The sequence below is a fragment of the Elgaria multicarinata genome, chromosome 10 (genome assembly GCF_023053635.1).
Source record: "Elgaria multicarinata webbii isolate HBS135686 ecotype San Diego chromosome 10, rElgMul1.1.pri, whole genome shotgun sequence".
NCBI classification, from domain to species: Eukaryota; Metazoa; Chordata; class Lepidosauria; order Squamata; family Anguidae; genus Elgaria; species Elgaria multicarinata.
This window is the reverse complement of record NC_086180.1, coordinates 65,062,001-65,082,848: the sequence shown is the minus strand read 5'-3', so window position 1 is coordinate 65,082,848 and position 20,848 is coordinate 65,062,001. Positions and strand designations below refer to the sequence as shown.

Here is a 20,848-nt window from a genome sequence, read left to right as displayed (position 1 = left end):
TTTCCCCAGCTACTCTGGAAAAGGCTTGCAGCTGTTCTTTCCTCTCCTGCCTTTCTGATAGCAGTGTGATCACCTGTCAGGCCCCCAAATCCTGGCATGCTCTTAAAGTGGGCAAATTGAAGCCTTTTAGATGGTGGTGGGGATATCTTCCCCCATCCATTTGCTTTAGCACTGAAAGCCCGCACTACATGTTGGTTGACACCTGCCATCAAAATTGCTGCTTCTAGCATGCAAGAACAGCCTCCCCAATCAACTGTATACCACCTTTTTTGGCTAGAGACTGGACACAGGGCATCTCATGGTCCTTAGTAGAGCATCCTCAGGGCCATCCTAGTGGCTCTAACCAGTTATTACTGCAAACGTGTGACATTTTAAAGAGTATGTGAGGAGAGGAGAGAGTGTTGGAAGGAATGCAGAACAAACTCTGATTGTTCTGCCCTTCCTGCCCGCCCGCCTTGCATAGAATGTTGCTGTTACGGCACAAGCAGAGGCTTGTGCCGCAACTGCTAGAGCAAGGGATAAAACCAGACTGTAAGCATGTTAAGATATGGCAAGCGGTTGACCTTTTCCTTGTTTTCATTAAAAAGGATCATTTCTAGAGTGCCAAACATTTCTGTCCAGCTTAGTCATGAACCTCCCGCCCTGACGAATGAAATGTACTGTTTGGTGGTGACAATCCAGTCACATGAGAAGACGGTTGCCAAAGATGTAAAGCTCACAGCAGGCTTAAAACCAGGTATTCACTGTGTGATGTGATGTACTGGCTCAGAATCCTTATAGACAGTGATGGTCTTGTTGTGAAAAGGATTAAATAACCCCTGTACAATTTTGAGACATTATGAAAGAATAACTAGACAGTTGGAGTTGATGGTTGAAGAAAATCTGGAGGAGAAATGCAACATCATACAAACAGACTTCCTCCTCCCCCTGGAAGTTCCTGAACCCTGCCCCACCATCTGCTCTGTAGGGTCGCCCAACCCCCTGGAGAAGATTTTGAAAGTGTGCAAAATGGAGTGGGGGAGAAATTGCTCCTCTCTCTGTTCTGCTGACATAAGCAGTTCTGTTGGTGGGAATACTCAGTTGGATACCAGCCAGAAATCTCTTTTCAGTAATAAAAAAATACTTTGCTGTCCAGTTCATGAATTACTGCTGGCATCACCATTATCCATTAATGCTGACTTATAAGTGTGCTGTCTTTTGAGAGCAAACATTCATTTGTATAAATTGATACGGTTTTCCTTTATTACATATCAGTTAGTCCTTGAGATTAGATTTTGGTGCACATGTCCTTTCACTGGTAAAATGGAAAGAGTGGTGAATTTTCTCAGTGCAACTCTGTGACAAGATAATATTTTGACATTTAAGAATAGTTGAAGTTCAAAATTGAAACAATTTCCCTAGTTAACAAATCTTGAAAATTCTGGGGTTGCCTTGATACAGAATCAGCCCACATTGGATTGAAAATTACAAGACTTGCTACAGTCATGATGACATGCGTCTGTAATCCTGCAAAATGTGTTCTTTGAAGATTTTTAAAGCTTTATATGTTAGTTTAAAAGATGATACAATATGTTTCTGAAGAACTTAAGTTTATATGAGCTCCATTTCAATGTGAGCCGATTTGCTTCATACAATTCATCTTGTAAAGTAATTTGCATTACCAAAATGCAGCCATCTTTCCTATTTTTTACGATGGTACACAGAATTAATATAATCTATGTAAAAATATTGTGTGTTTTTCCCCTTTTATAGGCCAAGATGCAAACCTGACTCAGAAAACTCATGTGACTCTAAATGGAACAGAAATGTGTGATGATTCCTATCCTGCCCTACTTCATGATATCCCTGTAGGAGACTTGCAACCAGGTGAAAAGGTAAGCATGCCCTGTGTTTTATTAGCATAGCAAGTATGAAATTGAGTGATAGATTTTATTAAGCTACATATAAATGCAGACCCAAATCCAGACAAAATTGCATTTAAGATCTCTTTAATTTCAGTAGGATTTAAGCATTCTGGCCCTTTGGATCAGGGCCAGAATGTATGTAAGACATTAAAGTGGGAAGCCGTTTCTGAATTCATACTTTCCTCCAAATATTTCTTTGCACGTAGTGCAAACCACAACCATGATTTTTCCCATAGTAAGATGAGAAGTAATTTAGAAAAACGAATGATGGATTAATTTGCACAGACCAGCAAGTGGTTTTTTGGATGTGACTCTGCTTTAAAATAGGACTTCTGAGTTATTGCGCTTAGGCTGTTGACAGTTTTATTTTTGGTCTAACCATTCCCTCATTTGTGTTTTTTTACTTGCTTTAAGCTGGAAAAATCTATATATCTTCACTGTGGAACAGTTGGTACTAGGATGTTTCTCGTATATGTTTCCTACCTAGTGAGTGCAACCATTGAGGGGAAAGAGATTCTCTGCAAGTGTCACAGGGTATGTTGGACTAGCTAAACCAATTGGTTTTTTATTAAACATTCTCCAAGTGTGCCCTATTGAGCATCACTAGTTAAAGGCTTTCATGAGTGTAACAATTCCTAAGCATGCATATGTAAGTTCTGTTGAAAACCACTATGGAATAGCCCTTAAAAGAGTGATATAGTGGCTGTTCCTAGTGATTGCTTCCCATACCACTTACAGGATTTTGTGTGAAATAGGAAATTTAGTGGGAGAGAGCTGATATGATTACCACCCGCTCTGAAGTTGCCTGTCTCTGGAGAAGCAAAGAAATTCATAGGGAGATACACGCTTTTTATCAGTACTTCTAGATGGCCCCTAGCTCAGTAAGGTCCCCTTCCCCCATACACACTCACTAGGAAGGATGCAATCTAGGGAAGGAGCTTACATTTCTTTAGGATGACTAGGCTCGCACATTGGGAGACTTTGTCTTAGACGTAGTCATAAAAATGCAGCTGCTATCATAAAGTGCAGGGCTTCCAAAAATGTAACATGTGAATAAAAATAAATAGATGTGCTGGGTAGTGCATAATGTGATCATCCAGAGAGATGCACATTAAGAATAGAAATATGGAGAGCAAGAAAAAATGGGAAGGAATCTTGTTTACTCTTCTCTGTCCATTTTTCCTGTGTCCTCCCCACCCCCAGTTTTTCACATCTCTAATTAAGAGAACACCTTAATTCATTATTCATTCTGACAAGTGTACTTATCACAATGACAAAGTAATGATCCCGGTGACAAGAGGCCTAGAGCAGGAGGGAGCAGAAAATAGATCTATAGATGTATTGGACTTCAATTCCCAGCATTCCTGGCCATTGGAAGTTGAAGTCCCAAACATCTGGAGATCTACCTTCTGTCCACCCCTGGGCTAGAGAGTTAATGGGTGTACATCCTTATAACTGGGAGAAGGTGAACTTAAGAGGTAGCAGGAACTAGCTAGGATGGTGAACACTCTGTTTCTGAGTATATGGAAATAATTGAACATAGCCTACCAATAAGTTGAATATAGCCTACCAGTTGTGCATTATGTCCTGTCAGATGTGTGACAAGTGTATATTGTAGTTTTGCAGTCTTGCAGGGCAGCAATAAACAGGGTGTTTATTGAGCCATTGGTGGGCCCCCATACACAAATTCAGCTTAGTGAGCCATGAGCTGTGCAGAGCTGACATAACATTTTAAGATTGGGGTGCTAAATTACTCTGGTGCTAAAGTGTTTAGTGGTCATACATGGGACAACTGGAATAAAAACCTATGAAATTTTGAGGTTAATGTGTATATCAAGAAAGTAGCTAATCTGGGGTAGCGGAATGCTAGTTTGGATATGATCAAACTATTTGAATATTAGGTCAGTATTGAGCAGGAGGGGTAGCAGTGGCAGAGGAAGTAAATTTCGTTACTTATGATCTGATGTTGGTCCATCAAAATCAGAAATGGAAGGTGATTTACTCTTTCTCTTCTGTGCAGGATGAGACAGTTACTATAGAAACAGTATTTCCTTTTGATGTCGCCGTTAGGTTTGCCTCAACTAAGGTATGTGATGGAAATCTGAAAAAAAACACATAGCTGGATAGACAATATAAGCAGTAAAATAACCTGCCCTTTGTTCCTCTTCCTGGCAGTTTGAGCATTTAGATAAGGTCTTTGCAGACATACCATTTTTACTGATGACAGACATCCTAAGTGCTTCACCTTGGGCCCTGACTGTTGTAACTACCCAGCTGCAGCTTTCTTCTTCTATGACAGCAGTGGATCAGCTGGAATCTTATGTGGAAAATGGTGAGAAACTAACTGCATGTTCTTAAATGACACACTTCTGGGATTGCAATTGGGAAGAAACTCATTGAGGATTAATATGTTACATCTGGCAAAAGTGGTTGCTTTTTAAAATTTGATCATTTAAATTTAGATCATCTAGGATTGGTTTAGCCTAAGCCACTGGTTGGGAAACTTATGTTTGCAGAATCTATTTTGGGTTTTTCTTATTAGTTTTATTTTATTTAACCCACAATTCACCCATAGTGTCCAGGTTCATATGTCACATAACAACCTTTGATTGACCCGATTGGAGGCTGCATATGCAAAATGGTGGTGGAATGCACCTAGCACGCTCCACGGGCAGTCATGGTTTAATTAATGCACAATTTGCTGCCGTTATGTGCAAATGGGCCCATCTTGTCACACTGGCTACAAAGTAAATGTACTACAATTAAGTAATTTGGATTTTTCCTCTATGAGAGATGGCTTAATTCTGCTTTATGAACTTGAAGATACTTACCAACTTTTAATCCTATCCTTTTTGTTGAAATGACTGCTGTTCAGTTGATTCCTCTATATGAGTTCCCCCTGCAGAAAGGTGAAGAAAAACTCTGTACAGTGCACATGCATGTACATGCCTATGTCTTTTTGTCTTCATACAATGTTTAGTATATTTTACTACACTTGCTTGTTGGTGGGCATAATATATAATGTGTATTGATTAAATAGATTTGCAGATTTATTTAGGATCTGAGTAAATTTTTCAACTTTAGACTGAACCTGACTTTTCTAATAGTTGTTTTACAGACAGGTGAGAGTGCTAGTGAATGTTTTTGCCTTCGTTGTCCACCAGTTACCGGTCAAGGTGGAGTGGTTACTGGATATTATGTAATCTCCTGGAAAAGGTAACTATGCCTCTTCATCACCCATGTGTTAGCGTTGTATATTTTTCCCTTATAGAGGAATTCAGTAGTGTCACAGTTCAAGCCTTCCTGCATGCCGTTCAGACATGAAGGCATGGATGTCTGGTGTCCATCCGTCCCCCCCTGCCCCAGATCTCATAGTCATTTAAAATAGCTGTGCATGGAAAGAGGCTGTGGAAAAACATCTCCTCTAGCAGTGGGGTTGCCAGCTCTCTAAGAATCTCAGCCATTCAAAATTTGTGAGCATGTACTTCCTAGTGAGTTGGAATATAGGAAGCTGCCTTATACTGAGTCAGACTCTTGGTCCATCTTGCCCAATATTGTCGACACTGATTGGCAGCAGTTGTCCAGGGTTCAGGCAGGAGTTTTTCCAGCCCTTCCTGGAGATGCCGGGGATCGAATCTGGGACCTTCTACATGCAAAGCAGGTGCTCTGCCATTGAGCTTCAGTCCTTCCCCAAAGTTCAGATAAGGCAGGCTGACATGCTCCAATGAATGGCACACTCTCAACTGGAACCAAAGAATTTGTGCCCCCTTCTAGCTAGAGGATGCTCCTCCCCGTGTCCCTCCCCTAGCAATGCACTCTGAGAACCAGCCCCTTAGCAAAATGAAGTAGGAACCATTTCAGTCATATACTGCTGAAAAGCAGAGTTGACAGTGAATATTGCTCAAAGCAGAATTTTGACTGGAGTTTTACTTGCATCTTGCGGAACCCACTTTGGGAAATTCTTCATCGTGTTCTGCCTAGCTTGGAAAGGCCCACCTGATGACTAGAAGCATTTGCAAAGATGTTTAGTTTGCATGGCATAGATCAGGCTTTTCTTGTTTCCTTTCTGGGCCTGTATAGTGACATGCCAAGGTAGTCCACATGTAGCTCAAAGCCTGCACAGATGTCCTGAATGCTTCTGTGTCCAATCCATGTCCAAAATGTCATATGTCAATGAATGCTTCTATTTCCATGGTGATGCATCTGAGCCTCTTCACATGTCCAATTAATCTCTAAAGATGGTAGGAGGCCATTATCCAAGCTGTGCAGTCTGAAACCTTCTGTACTCCATGGAAGGGCCTGGCAGAGCCTGGGTGGCAGGGAGACATCTGAATCCCAGTAAATGTGTCATTTTATATAGAATACAGATAGTATTCTGTGGAAAATCTGAAATTCAGCAGCCCAGATCTGTCTGGATAATTTCTCTTCCAGATCTCACTTACTCCTAAATTCATGCCATTTCTGTGGTTTTTATTCTTAAAGTTTGTACCTAGAATTTAAAAAATAGAATATCTATTGATTATAGAAAAAGCTGTTGGAAGTATTAAAGCTGCTGGTGGTGGGGAACCAAATTTGTCTACTCCCCTGAACTACTGCCTCCCAAATTATGTTTTTGTGTTCATGTCTTATCAGTTGTGGCATTCTTCAGAATAATTGCTGTGACTTACTGCAGACAGGGTTGTAGAATTCAGTGTTGCCACATAGATCAGGGGTGCACAACCTTTCCAGCTCCAAGGGCTGCACATGATGCTGTCTTGGGAGCTACACATGCGCACGTCCCAGGAATCCTGATACAGATACACATCATTCTCCTTGCTGCTAGCAGTGGCAGGGAAAGAGCAACCTGTATGAAGATCTCTCTCAGAGGCAGTAGAGAGTACAAGGATTGGTGAGGAATTTAATGGTGGGTCAGGGCACCCACAGGAGCTTCAGTAAAGGCCCTGGAGAGCTGCAGGTTGGGCATCCCTACAATATAGTGTATGTATACATGCCTTTCTGTCCTTTGTATTTCAACTCTTAATTTGTTGAGTTTCTTTTAACTTTCCTCTTAACTTTAAAACTGTGAAAATTAAGTAATCATTTACTGCTGATATTTTTGTAGTGAACCTCATGTTAAAAAAATGCATCTATGTGGGTTTTTTTTATAAAGGAGCTCAGCTGTGAAGAGCATACCTGTTAATACTGTGATCACACTCCCCCACGTTATCGCAGAAAGTATCCCACTCCATGTTAATGCAGGTAATGTTAATGTATGCATAAAGTCTGCCTCATATGCTGATTTTATAAAACTCCCCAAATGTTATAGCAGTTGAAAAGCTGATTCTGGGAGGATACCATGAAAATGTTGCCCTTTTTAAACCAGTTTGTGGACAAAGCACATGAGGTCTTTTAAGGTCGTCTTTCCATTATATCTTAAAAGATTCTCATGAGTCACTCCTATTGCTAATACACAACTTAAGAAAGGCAAAGAAATCAGTAGGCAACATCACCTTCACAGTTGATACCCATCTTCCCCAACATAGTGGTCTCCAAATGATGGGATTACAAATCCCAACATCTCCAGCTATCATGTAGTCCAATATATCTGGAGAGCACCAGGTTGAGGAAGACTGGTTTTTTATTGTCTGTGTTTTGATCATTTTGTGTGTGTGAGAGTCGAACCCTTTGTTGAACTAAAGTGACCTCTTAAACCTCACTTCCTCACACAGAAACAAACTGCTGAAGAATGTTGCTATTGGACTTATTTATTTATCGTATTTTAGATCCCACCCTAAAGGGTAGAGGCTAACTTACTTATGTAAGTAGAAATAGTGAATGGCCCAAATAACGCAGAAAGCTTCATTGCCTAGGAGGGATTTGAACCCAGGTCCTCTGGTTCAAGTCTATCATATGATCACTACACCCTGACTCTCCCAAATTATCCCTCAGTTTTCTAATCCTAAATGGTTCAAACAGGCTTCTCTACTTCCAGTATATGGTTTCTCATATAGCACCAGGGTTACCGACCTATTTTTCTGCTAGAACATCTTCGACTTGTGCAGCTCTGCTTCCAACTTCATATGTTGGCTCTTAGAGTTCTTTTGATCATAAGGTTTCTTTTAGTAATATTAAAGTTTGTGATATTTAAATGGCTTGAATTACTCGGATTTAACATGGTTGTGGATTGGTCTGCCAGGCACCTGACTTCCATTGATTCTTTACCAATGTGAAGTCTTAAACGCCATTTCCATTTTTAAATACAAAACTCTGAAATTGGCTATCCCAGTTCCATGTTTTAAATGTGTATTGAGATGTACCACTTTTCCTTTTCGCTTACTGCTAATGACTGACACCTGAGTGACAGATGGAATTTGCCTTGCAGCATTTCAGCAACGTTCAAAGTTTGAAAAGAGAACTAATTATATTTTCCATAGTGGTACTTTAGGTCATAATGTTTGCATGGTTACTCCAGTATTTGTTTGCTTCTCAAAACATTTTATATTTGTGATCGCTATGTAGATAATCCTAAATAGTGTTAACACTTCCTTGCAAAGTTGAAACAGTATTATGAAATGCCATCTGCTGAAATATATGTATAAACTACTGTTGTACTTTCTTTCCAAAGATCTGCCCTCATTTGGTCGAGTCAGAGAATCTTTACCTGTAAAATATCACCTACAGAATAAGACTAATTTAGTTCAAGATGTAGAAGTATCAGTGGAACCCAGTGATGCCTTCATGTTTTCTGGCCTTAAGCAGGTATGGGCTGTGACATGCTTAGACTGTTTTGAATTCTACTAGCACTTACCTTTCAGCCATTTCAGCTCTACATTTGCACAATTCACTATTAATCAGTAAAAAGAAACCTAAGAAATCTGCATCCATTCTTTTTGTGAAACACAGGTGTAGGAAAGAGCAACACACGTTGATTATTTTTAAATAAACAGTATAGTATGGTGAGGTTTGCTGATGGCACAAAATAATTTAGGCTAAAACAAAAAGGGATTATGAAAAGCTCCAAAAGGATCTGTCCAAAGTGGGAGAATTGGCAAATGTGGCTCAATGTAAGCAAGTGTAAAGTGACAAATACTGGGGCAAAAAATCCCAATTTCACTAATATGCTGATGGAATCTGAGCTAGCAGTGATTCACTAAGAAAATGATATTGGGCTTGTGATGAACAGCTCGATAAAAATGTTGCCACATGGTGCAGCTGTTGTGAAAAAGGCAAATTCCATGTTGGGCATAATTAGGAAAGGATTCAGAAATGTAACTGCTGATACCCTGACTTTATACAAATCTGTGGCTCAACCACACTTGGAATACTATGTACGCTTTTGGTCACGGCACCTCAAAATCATATTTTAGATTTGGGAAAGGTGCAAACAAAATGATCAAGCACCTGGACCGACTTCCTTACAAGGAAAGGTTACAACAGCTGGGACTATTTAGCTTAGGGGGGAAAGGCGAAACCATGCATGGTATGGAAAAAGTACATAGGGAGACATTTTTCTACCTTTCTTATAATATTAGAACCCAGGATCATCCCATGAAGCTGAATGCTGGGAAATTCAGGACAAATTAAAGGGCGTATTTCTTCACAGAACACATAATTAAGCTATGAAATTTGCTATCACAGGATGTAGTGATGGCCACCGATTTGGATGGCTTTAGACAAATGCGTGGACTGTCATGCTTACTCCTCATAATGGATGTATACGAACACCAGTATTAGAGGTAGCGTGCTTCGATATACCAGTTGCTGAGGAACATGTACTGGATGGTGCTTTGGCACATGCTCATTGTGTACTTCCTACAGGGAGCTGGTTGGCCACTGTGTGAACAGAACATTGGACTAGATGGACCCTTGGTCTGATTCAGCGTAGCTCCTCTTATGTTCTTATCATATCTTAATACATACACAAGCCCAAATTCCTTAGAAAACCTTGCATTTACCCATTATTAAGAAGAGTCTGGATTATGTTGGGGGCAAGGGAGAAAAAAATTAAGGTGGTGAGAGAAAAGTATGGATTCAGTCTAGCAAACCACACAATTTACCTGCATTTCCCCATTACATAGAAAGCTCTAACAGTTTGTATGTGACATACGTGACTGTTTAACTAATTAACAATCCTTCTAAGGCCTACTAGATACAGACTGGCCGCAAGTGAAATTGCAAGGACATTGTTGAAGAGGAGTGCGGAGGTTGAGAAATTAAATGAGAATAAATATGGCACACACATGTTTAACGGTTTCTTGCAGACTTTAATTTATTTAATGCAAACATAGTCAAATTTCAATAATAATAGTAACAACAACAACAAAATCTAGATTGTCCAAAATAAGGAAGGACTGATTTGAGACTTTGGGCTGTACTTTTAGATAAGATTGCGAATCCTTCCTGGTACTGAACAAGAAATGTTATACAACTTCTATCCTCTCATGGCTGGATATCAACAGCTGCCATCACTCAACATCAACCTGCTCCGGTTTCCACACTTCACTAACCAGCTGCTTAGAAGGTTTATACCAACACACATCTTCGTAAAGGTAAGGTATAATAATGGCAGAAAAGCTGTTTAGAGCTCTTTCAGCATGTGCTTCACTCTTAAAGACAGTGGATTAATTTGACCATATATTCAGCTGAATGTTAGGTTAGACTTGTAAAGCTGGTGCAACATCTACCTGGGAATTGCAAAATGTTAGAACAGAGTCTATAATTTGGCTGACGGTCATTCAGGGAGGCTCTTGCTGACTGTATTTGATCCTTATTTAATTGGGCTTCTAAGAAGCATTGTGCTACAGCCAGCTAATGTTGTTTTATTCAGTCCTGTATAATGTACTTCAGTGCTCAAGCTTTATTCAGTGTTCCAGACCAAAAAAAAAGTATAGCTGGATTCCCTGTTAAATTTTGATACTTTAAAAAATGATACATTGACATTGATTTTCAAGATAAGAGTAAATCTCTTTGGGTTATGAATTAACAAGATTATAAATCACATTCGCAAATAACTGGAATTGGAAAGAGCCTAACATGAAGCCAGAACACTGATGGCTTCTTTGGTATTAGCTCGACTTTGCATATGATAGAGAAGTTATGTAGCTACTATGATGTTGGTGAATGGCTTTTCTCTTCTCCCCCCCACCCCCCTTTTCATGGCAGGAATTACGCTGGTGGCTAGGAAGAGACCTGTCCAGGCAGAGTTAGTGAAATCCTTGAAAAAATGTGATGTGCCTTTTGTGAAGTATATAGTAAAAACCAACCTAATCCCCCCCTTCATAGCGAAGAGGCTTTGCATTCTGCTTGATTGCACTGGAGCCAGAAAGGATGGGTGTTTCCCACAAATTCTGACAATCAATATGCCTTTTAGATCAGCCAGCTAGAGACATAAGCCTGCTGCCCCAGGCAAAGAAACTATGCACATGCCCTGCATTGTAATCTGTTCTTGGCTATATATTAAGCAATTGTATCTGGTATTTCGATGTAACAATCTCTGGTAACAACCCTCTACTTTTCTAAAATTTTGAAAAATAGATACAATTATTAAAATCTGATGGGATGATGAGATTCTTCTTGCTCATGCTCTAAAGTTTCAATTTATGTGGCAAATGTTCATTTTCTGTAGTATTTAAAAGATTAAACCCTTGTTAGTCCCACAAAATTGACAGATAGTAAATACATAGAGCCAATGTGGTGCAGCAGTTAGAGTGTTGGACTGGGAGTCGAGAGATCCATCTGGTCCCCACTTGGCCATGGAAGCTCACTGGGTGACTTTGGGCCAGTCACAGACTCTCCGCGTAACCTACCTCATAGGGTTGCTGTTTTGAGGATAAAATGGAGAGGAAGAGGATTATGTATGCCACCTTGGGTTCCTTAGAGGGAAAAGATGGGATATAATTGTAATAAAATAAATAAATGGTCTTTACTATTGAGACAACTTATTAATGAAAATGCAAAATAATAATATTAATGAAGGATGCTGTAAATACAGTTGGCATCTAGTATATGCTTTCTCCCCGTCTATCTCTGATTTAACTAATAGACACACAAACTCTGCTGACACTTTCTTCTTGTTTGGAGGGTTACAGATAGGGTTAAAGGCAGATAGTCAGACCAAAGAAGAATTCCTGTAGGACTGAAAACTTGTTTATATTTCTACCAAGAAACAAATGTAATAATATGATAACCTGCATTTTATTGCTTTCTTGTAGCCTTAGCCTAATAATATTTGTTCTAGCAATCCCTCACCACCCTTTGATTTCAATGGGACTTGCCTGCAATTAAATATGCTTATAGGTGGAACCTCAAGCAATCACTGTAGGACCTTTAAGATGTATTAGACTGCTTGAGGTGAATTTCAACATGTATGAAACTAATATTGGTATGTAGATTGAGTATAGTTGTGCTGTATAATTGCAGATTAAATGTAAAATTACATTTGGTTTTTTTCTTCTTCTAAAGCCACAGGGCCGTCAACCAGATGATGCTTCTATTGCTGCTGCATAACTGAGGATTCGTGCACAAGGGAAACAATTTTGCACAGAATATATAGAACTCTTTCTTTTTCAAGCTCTAGCTTTGCTCAAGCTACAAACAAAAACATTATCTGTAGATTGGTAATAACTGCTAGGACTAACTAATTTTCTGTGTGGACTTGATTCTAACGAATAAATACACAGGAAAATGTCCATGTTTTATTTAACATTTTTTGACTTTTCTGAAAGTTAAATGGAAGTGTTATTTATTATGTATATTGAATATAGGTGAAGTTAACTTGGCCAAAATGAAAATAATAATAATTCTGGCTTCACTAGTGTTGTTTTGAGGTGCAATGTGTGTGGCATATGTTGCAATAATTGATTCCCCCTTCAGATTTTATAGCATTGAAATGTCTCTTCTTTATAGACCCTTGTTTTTGTGGCACTCTGCATTCCGTGTAAAGAGCGGGATCCATTCATATCCTTATTGTCTTAGCAGGCTCTGGCTACTTGGCACACGATGCATAATTCCAGGTGTTGAATGAACAAGTGTGTCATTTCATAGTAAAACCTGGTGATGCTTCAGACCTGTTGGCTACTAAGTACTGCAGTGCTATAGCTACTGTGAAGCTGCTTTGGAGGGCTTTTCTTTACCCCTGAGGAACAGGCAAAAGATACTGGTGAATGTAAGTATGAAGGAAGGATCTCACAGCACTGAAAAACTGGTGGTTCCTAAGGGTAGCTTTAAGCTGCTGTTACAACGGTAGGCAAATCCAGGCTTCTTTATTCAGTCTTTTGCTATAGGAGGAGAGAAACCCTAAATTATTCAGTACTAGGGAATGCTGTGGCTGGATTTTGTTTTCAAGGAGCCACATGTATCTACGAAATGCCAACCACCCTTGCAGAACTTTCCCATAAAGCCATGCCATGGTAGGCCTTTTGGGACAAGCTGAAACTTTTGATTAATGCATACATGTGTGAAATCGTTGTTGTTTTTAGGACAGGCCTGTTACTACTGACTAGCTCAAAAATACTTTCCACCGTAAACTGTAGTCGCTATCTATAAATTGGAAACAAGTTTATGAAAAATGCCCCACTGCAATGCGGTAGTATCATCTAGCTGTAAAAAATTTACCCAGTTCAGCCACCTTCCTTTTATCAGGGTAACTCTGCATGTAGAACATCAGTTAATTAGTTAAGAGAAATCCATTATATCAATGTTTATATGAAATGGTGTTTAGAATATTCGCAGTAAATCATGTAAATAAAATCTGTTTTGTGAGATTTTCCCATTGTTTAAATAATAAATTAATTTAAGCTTTGGATCTCCATAGTATTCCTTTTTTGGATTTAAAGATAATGTACCATAGTGGTTAACGGTGTGAGCTGGGAAATTCCATAGTTAAAATATCTCTTCAGCCATGAACACACCAGGTGGCCTTAAACTGTTGTTCTCTTAGCTTCAGTCCCCACCCACCCACCATACCCACCTGCAATATGGAGATAAACTGACTCACCTTTCAGGTCTGTTAAGGATTGCTGAGGTAATCTATGTGAAGCACTTCAGAATGTTCAGCTGTAGAGGCTGGAGGATACTTTGTAAGTCAGAGGCATTCAAGAGGCAGCTGGACAACCATCTGTCAGGGATGCTTTAGGGTGGTTTCCTGCATTGAGCAGGGGGTTGGACTCGATGGCCTTCTAGGCCCCTTCCAATTCTGCTATTCTATGATTCTCAGTCCCTGCCTACAGAACCGCCCCTTTTCCCTCTTCACGGAGGTCGCCTTTGTAACCTCGAAGAGGCAACCAGCATGGTTCTCTCCATGCCAGCTATGACAAGGGGATGGCAAAATCAGACTCCTGGGTCCAAGGTTGGAGCACTGTCTCCATCCTCGGATTCAGGAATCTGAACCTTCCCATGGTTCCTTCAGACACTGTCTATGGGCTATATATGAGGCCACTAGATGATGTTAGAATGCAATTCCCATCAGTCCTAGCCAGCATGACCAACCATGTCTAGCCTTGTCACCAGCCCTGTTCCTCAGTCTTCCCTTCCTTGTATACTCTGTATCCATTGATAATATCACACCCATCCAGATATAAAACCCTGGCTTTATCTCCCCCCTCCCCTTTCCCTCTCTCTCCTTTGCTCTCCATATTTAGTGCATTACCAAGTCATGTTGCTTCTCTCCAACACAAACTCAGCTCTCGATAGCTATACCCTCTTCTTTCATCTTCACATCCCCATATATCCCTGCCTGAGATCTTTGCTCTTCCAGCTCCACTAATCTCAGCCGTCCACTGATGTTCTTTCATTAAATATCTCCATTCTTTGTATCCCTAATGCCTGGAGCTCCTTTTCAGAACACCTGCATCTCTTTCTTTCTTCAAATCCTCCTCAAAATACATGTTCTTGTTAAATCTTGGACATAGCCCTTTAGTCCTCATCCCTTACTGAAACTTAGGTTTATGAGAAACAAAACATATTTTTCCCTGCTTACCGTTGCCTCCATTTTCTTTTCCTGTGCCAAATTTTGAACTTTTACTTTTATGAGTCCAGGGACCCAACTCTTTCATTGTTACTCTGTAAAGCGCCATGGACATGAAGTTCATCTATTATTTTAAAAACCATTTTTAATGGTTGAAAAATTTACTAACACAAAGCAAGCAAAAGGCAGATTCCAAAAGTAAAGATTAATAAACAACAGTGCTTGGAAAAAAATAAAAGGTGAGGAATCTGTAAAAGCATAATTCTCTCACATCTAGTAGGGATTGAAGACACCTCCATGTTGTCAGGCGCTGAAGAAAGGTGGCCTTCAGAAATCTTTTGAGTGTGAACAATCTTGTGGCAAGTCGTTTAACATCTGTACATATACTTAAAATAGTTGCTATTGAAGAGATTAAAGAAAAATCACATTATCTGATAGCATAATTTAAAAAATTCACATTAGTGATTTGCTTTCCATTTTAAGTCAAAGTACTTTCCTGTATTGATCTTGTCATAATGATGGCTGAATGTTGTAGGGTGTGTCCAGACCTGCAGGCTATTGTACAATGGAGCTGTCTGTTTTCTCTTACTAAAAGGTTATTATATAAACACAAGTGAGGACTCGCCAAGGGAAAACACACACACATTAAACATAACATTCTTAAGATTTGAAACTTTGCTTTTAAAATCTCATTTACATGTTTACTCCATGCAAAAAGTTTGCTTAAATTATTTATCACATTTTAAAATTTGAAATGTGTGCTTCCTAAACAAATACTCCTTTTGGTTCATTTAGCTTTTTTTATGTCTTGCTGCTTACATCATGATCTGCTCTGAGCTATTTTTGACACAAGAGTTAGATCCACACTACTACTTTATAGCACTATTGAAATTCACTGATAATTCTATTGAGTGAGGACTGAGAACTATTGAAATTCACTATTGAGGCATATTACATATTCCATATACAATTTCATAATGTAATTTCCTACTTTTTATTCGACATTATCCAAAATACCACAACAAATGTCATTGTGTGTCCTACAAGAGGGATATAGTGTTACCTTGATGGGATCGTAATGATTTAACACAAGGTGTAGATCTGGCCCTGGTAACACAACTTTAAAGGAACATGCCTTATCAATGTCTTTTGGGGGGCAGGGAATCACTTATAGCTGATTTTCTATTAATCTCTATACAAATGTTTTGTTCATTGAGTGTATTTGATTAACTTCGTGAATTGCTAGAACTGAGAGCTTCTCAACATTAATGATTTATTGCATGCTCATGTTTGGCTACTCATGGAAATTTGCAGGTCCATTATACAACATCATAAACCTCCAGGACTTCTCCCACACTTCAACGCCCCCAACCCTAATCTTGCTTTTTAAAAGATCAGTGAAATGCAGCATTTTTTGCAGCCATGGCACGTTTTCGCCATCACTTGCTGGGTATTCCTGTATTTGCTCTATGACATGCTTTAGTGTAGGCAAGTGTTCGGAGGTGCAGTGGTGATGACAGGTGGGTGTGCTACCTTTCAGTATCCTGGTACACTGGTATGCTGCTTTGATGGAAGACTGTTGGTGTGTGAGTGTCCCAGCACACCCTTCACTGCAAGGGCAAAAGATACCTACGCCACTGCAGAAGGCCAAATTAATTTGAAAAAAAGCATTGTTTGGAGGAGCTGAATTTTCCAGGGTTGGGAGGGAAAGTAGTACAGCAGCCCTGCCAGTCCCAATCCTGTAACCTATAATGAGAGGTAGTTGCATTTTAAGAATGAAGAAAACACCAAATAGGAAAGATTTCATTTGTAGCTTTTTGTTTTAGGTGGAAAAGATGAGTAACGTAAATGGTGGGGAGAAATGAGACATTTTGGCTGACATTATAATCCTAATGTTTCTGCATTCTTGGGAGCCACCCAATGTGTAAAAATCATATTGGAATAGGTTCAGTCGATGTTGAGACGTGATGCCAGCTAATTATCCTTGTAACCGTACAAATGAGGAATCTAATCCTCATCTGCCTGAACATTAATAATCTAATGGTAAAAATAAAATATAGTGTGGTGGCATGACGGGAATCTATGGCTGTTGTAGGGTTATTTGAGGATTGTTTCCCCCTCAAGCAAGCCATGCTGCTTGGGTTTGGACAACATGACAAGCTGCACCTAGGCAGGCAATTAGGCTAACAGTGCCTGGCACACGCCACCGATTTAAACAAGCCACCTTTGCTTGTTTGATTGTGCAGACTGGTTGGTCTGGGGCTACTATGTATTTAGAAGGAATTGGAATCATACAGCTTTTAAAAACCAGCAATGCTGCTTGCTTAAGCTCCTTCATAGGCAATTCAGTATATGGCACAGTTTGTCAACTAAAGAAAAAGACGTATACTGACTTGAGTGGTATCAGCCCTGAATATGATATGCTGTCCATGTGTGAGAGAGATAGTATTCCTGCCCCAGCCAGAAATCTTTTAGACAAATTACCTACAATTATCTTTTCATTTACTTTGTTATAAACATTTTCCTTCCCACATGCATGCTTAAATTAATCTGAACTAGTTTCAACAAGTAAGAGTAGTCATTAGAAGCCCTATGTTCTGTTCCTAGATCCATGCTATTTAGTAAATACGAACATGAGGTCATCATGCATATTTTAAAAACGTGTTTTCAAAGGTATATAGGGAAGGAGAGAAAGCAGAGACTGAAGGATCAAGGTGGTATTACAATTTCCATCGTGCTGTTATTAATGTAGAACACGGCCACCACAATCCATGATATTAGATCTGCTGTTAAGGATGATGACAAGAAAATAAAGGACCATGTGGCAACCTAAACAAGACTTTTCCCTTGCATGGAAGCATTGAGGGGAGAATATTAGAGTATCTCTGTGTCATGATGTCTGATTCACAAGATATACTCAGAGGGGAAGGAAGGAGGCTGGCAGAGGTGGCCTCTCTGGGTTCCTCCCTGCCCACTAGAATGCCCCCCTTTCCCCCTCTTCGAAGCGGAGTTCCAGAGCTCAGAGGTCAACCAGTGGGGCTCTTTCTGTGCCAGCAGGGGCGGGGAGGAGGGTCAGATTTTCGACTCTCCTTTCTGAGGTTGGGGTGGCTCCAAACAATCCTATGGCAATAGGATCGCTCCCTTATTCAAGTTAAAGTTGCACTTCCCTTTATCAGGTTGTTTGTCATGGTGCCTAAGGTCCTCATCAACCTTAGCATAGTGCTATCAGGAGCATTAAGCTTGGCTATAATTTACTTATGGTAGCATTCCTTCTCTTAGGAACATAGTCTCTGCTACAGTTAACTCCAGCATCCTATACCACTGATGTATTGCTACTTAAGTGCAAGGCTTTAGGGAATTAAAATTTAGTGCCATGTCCCTTACTGGAAAAGACAGTCTCTTATGAACACCAACTCTTTAAAGTGAATGTAAACTTTTAGCTGTAGATCACATAAATGGAGCCAGTGTGGTATAGTGGTTAGAGTGTTGCACTGGGACTTGGGAGACTTGAGTTTTAATCCCTACTCAGCCATGAAACTCATTGGTTACTTTGGGACAGTCACTGACTTTCAGCAAAATCTACTTTGCAGGGTTGTTGTAAGGATAAAATGGAGAGAGGGAGGATTATGTACATCACGTTGGGCTGCTTGGCGGAAAAGCAAGCCTTAAATGTAACGAAGTGCTTTTGCTGCACCGTTTAGTTTGGAATGTTTTAATCAGACATATTTTTATTCTCTTGGGTGAACTGTTGTAATTGGGTACAATATGCTAGGCTTGGTGCTGAAATGCAGTTCTTTATGACCCCCCCTTTCCTTTTAGTAAATTTTGCTTTATGTGGGTACTTGGCAAGGGTAGTGAGATTATATCAGATTTGTAGTTCACATTTTCAAGCTGCTTTTATACTTTAAAAAAAATATTTTAAATTTGTAACTCAGCCTAAGGATTATTAAAAGTGGGTAACGTTGTAAAATCGATCAAAAACATAAATGGCATGTATTGGCAGAAGTAAAACACTTTAGGCCCCAATGAAATTAACAGATGAAAATTAAATGTGTGCTTAACTCTTAAATCAATGGGACTTATTTCAGACTTCAATTGCAAAGGTTCTCAAAGCTTTTCTATGATATCTCTAGTCTCAAGTTGATAAAAAATACAATAACAGCGGTTCTCAAGTTTGCTGTTTATGCAGCTAGAATAAGGGAACATTTAAGTCAAAATGTTTGTACATATTATCTTGTTTGGTAACTTAAGTGAAATGTAAATTGTGAGCCAATTGTAAATTGTGACCGACTCTAGCCTGTTCACATTGGGTAGCTGCATGTTTCCAAGCCTGATTCATGGTGCTGGTTTTAACCTAAAAAGCCTTACACAGCTTGGGACCACAATACTTGGAGTGCCTCTCCCAGCCTGTACATACCTGTACACTACACTCAGCATCTAAGGTCCTCCTCCGGTGCCTACTCTAAAGGAGGCTCGGAAGACGGCAACAAGGGAGAGGGCATTCTCGGTGGTGGCCCCCAATTATGGAATGATCTCCCTGATGAGGCCCGCCTGGTGCCACCATTGCTATCATTTCCCAGGTATTTAGCAGCATGTGATCAATTTTATTCTATCCCAGATTTGTTTTTATGGTTTGGCTGATTGCCCTCAGAGTTGTTTTTAGATGTATGTTTTCCTTGTGTCTACTATCTGTTGTGTGTTGTTAAGTTTTGCATATTGTTTTAAACGATTTAATCTTTGTAGAACTCCCAAAGAGCTTCTGCTATGGAGTGGTATAGAAATGTAATAAATAATTGTATATTTTGGGTCATTTTATCTGTTGTTTTCAGTGGTGCAGCTAGTGTTGGACCTTGGGGGCTAAATCCAGGTCCTGCAGCCCAGGGAGTTATCTGCCCAAAGAAGCACCCAGAAAACAACAGGTAATGAGGACATCAGGAGAGGTGAAGCAAACTATTTTATTCTTGTCGTCATGATGGTGCTATGACTTAAGTTAAGTTTAAAATGCAAAACCTATTAGAGTATTGTTGTTATTTTTAATAATAGAGTTGGCAAACAGTTTTGTTCTAACAGGAATGTTACAACAATATTTGTTCTATCAGGAATGTACAGGCAGTTTTAAAGCACGGAATGAGGGAGGGGGAGACTAGAAACGCCAGAGAAATGGAAGTTCCAAGTTGTGGAATGCCTCGCAATTTAAACGAATACACAAGGCCATTAAGGGTTCAATCCCGTGCATGTTTAGACGGAAAACACCACTCATTTCTGTCCAAACATGCATAGGATTGCGCGCTACATTCAGAGCTGAGGTGATGTTATTTTCATCAGTACGTTTTCAAGCCGGGGAAACCCTTCCTTGCCGAACGACTGTTTTTTTACCTGGTAGTAAAATACGCACAGGGTAGGGTGGGGGAGTTGGTTACCTTTCAACTCTACGAGGGAAAGGTTCCTGTCTTTTAACTAATGACTGGGTTAGCCCAGGCCGTGTGGGGGGGCAGGAGGGCCGCTCGGGGGCCTGAGGAGAGAGGGAGGGAGGGAGGAGGAGGAGGAGCCGCCGCCAGGGCAAAGCCCAGTGGTCGGGAGGCGGGCAGGGCGCCCCACGTGCAACCTCGGGGAGAAGGCGGGGCGGACGGGCGGGAGACGCCGAACCTGCCGCTGGCCCGGCAGGGGCGGTCGTGGCTGTGCTGGGAGCAGCGGCACCGCACCGCGCTCTGCCCAGCGCTCATGGCCAGGCGGCGGCGGCGGCCCGTTGCTTCTGCGCACAGCGCCGCCCCTTAGGGCTCCTCCGGCGCGGAGATGCCTCGCAGGATGGAGAAGTTCTTGCAAATTGCCCCGCACTCCTTGGCCATCGTCCTAAGCCCCGGCGGCGGGGACGACGCTGCCTCGCCGCCGGCCAGGCAACAACACGAGCCGCCGCCGCAGCAGCAGGAGGACCCCGGCGGCGGGGAGGCGGAGGACGGGGAGGATGAAGGCAAGCGGCCCCGAGCCGCTGGAGAGCCGGCGG

At 40.7% G+C, this 20,848-nt stretch overlaps 1 protein-coding gene across 3 annotated transcripts in view; it reads left to right on the top strand.

The window, feature by feature from the left end:
* TRAPPC11 (trafficking protein particle complex subunit 11) overlaps window positions 1-13,684 on the top strand; it is a 37,490-nt gene extending 23,806 nt beyond the window's left edge. For 2 of the 3 annotated variants that reach the window (XM_063136297.1, XM_063136296.1), the window contains exons 21-31: window positions 588-736; window positions 1,753-1,874; window positions 2,319-2,438; window positions 3,925-3,990; window positions 4,080-4,236; window positions 5,012-5,120; window positions 7,054-7,142; window positions 8,509-8,642; window positions 10,265-10,432; window positions 11,046-11,085; window positions 12,345-13,684. In XM_063136297.1, coding sequence (XP_062992367.1) covers window positions 588-736; window positions 1,753-1,874; window positions 2,319-2,438; window positions 3,925-3,990; window positions 4,080-4,236; window positions 5,012-5,120; window positions 7,054-7,142; window positions 8,509-8,642; window positions 10,265-10,432; window positions 11,046-11,085; window positions 12,345-12,367 — 1,177 coding nt within the window. In that variant the 3' untranslated portion in view covers window positions 12,368-13,684. The remainder of the gene's footprint in view (window positions 1-587; window positions 737-1,752; window positions 1,875-2,318; window positions 2,439-3,924; window positions 3,991-4,079; window positions 4,237-5,011; window positions 5,121-7,053; window positions 7,143-8,508; window positions 8,643-10,264; window positions 10,433-11,045; window positions 11,086-12,344) is intronic. The other variant, XM_063136298.1, reaches the window with a different exon arrangement.
* Window positions 13,685-20,848: the final 7,164 nt, after the last annotated feature.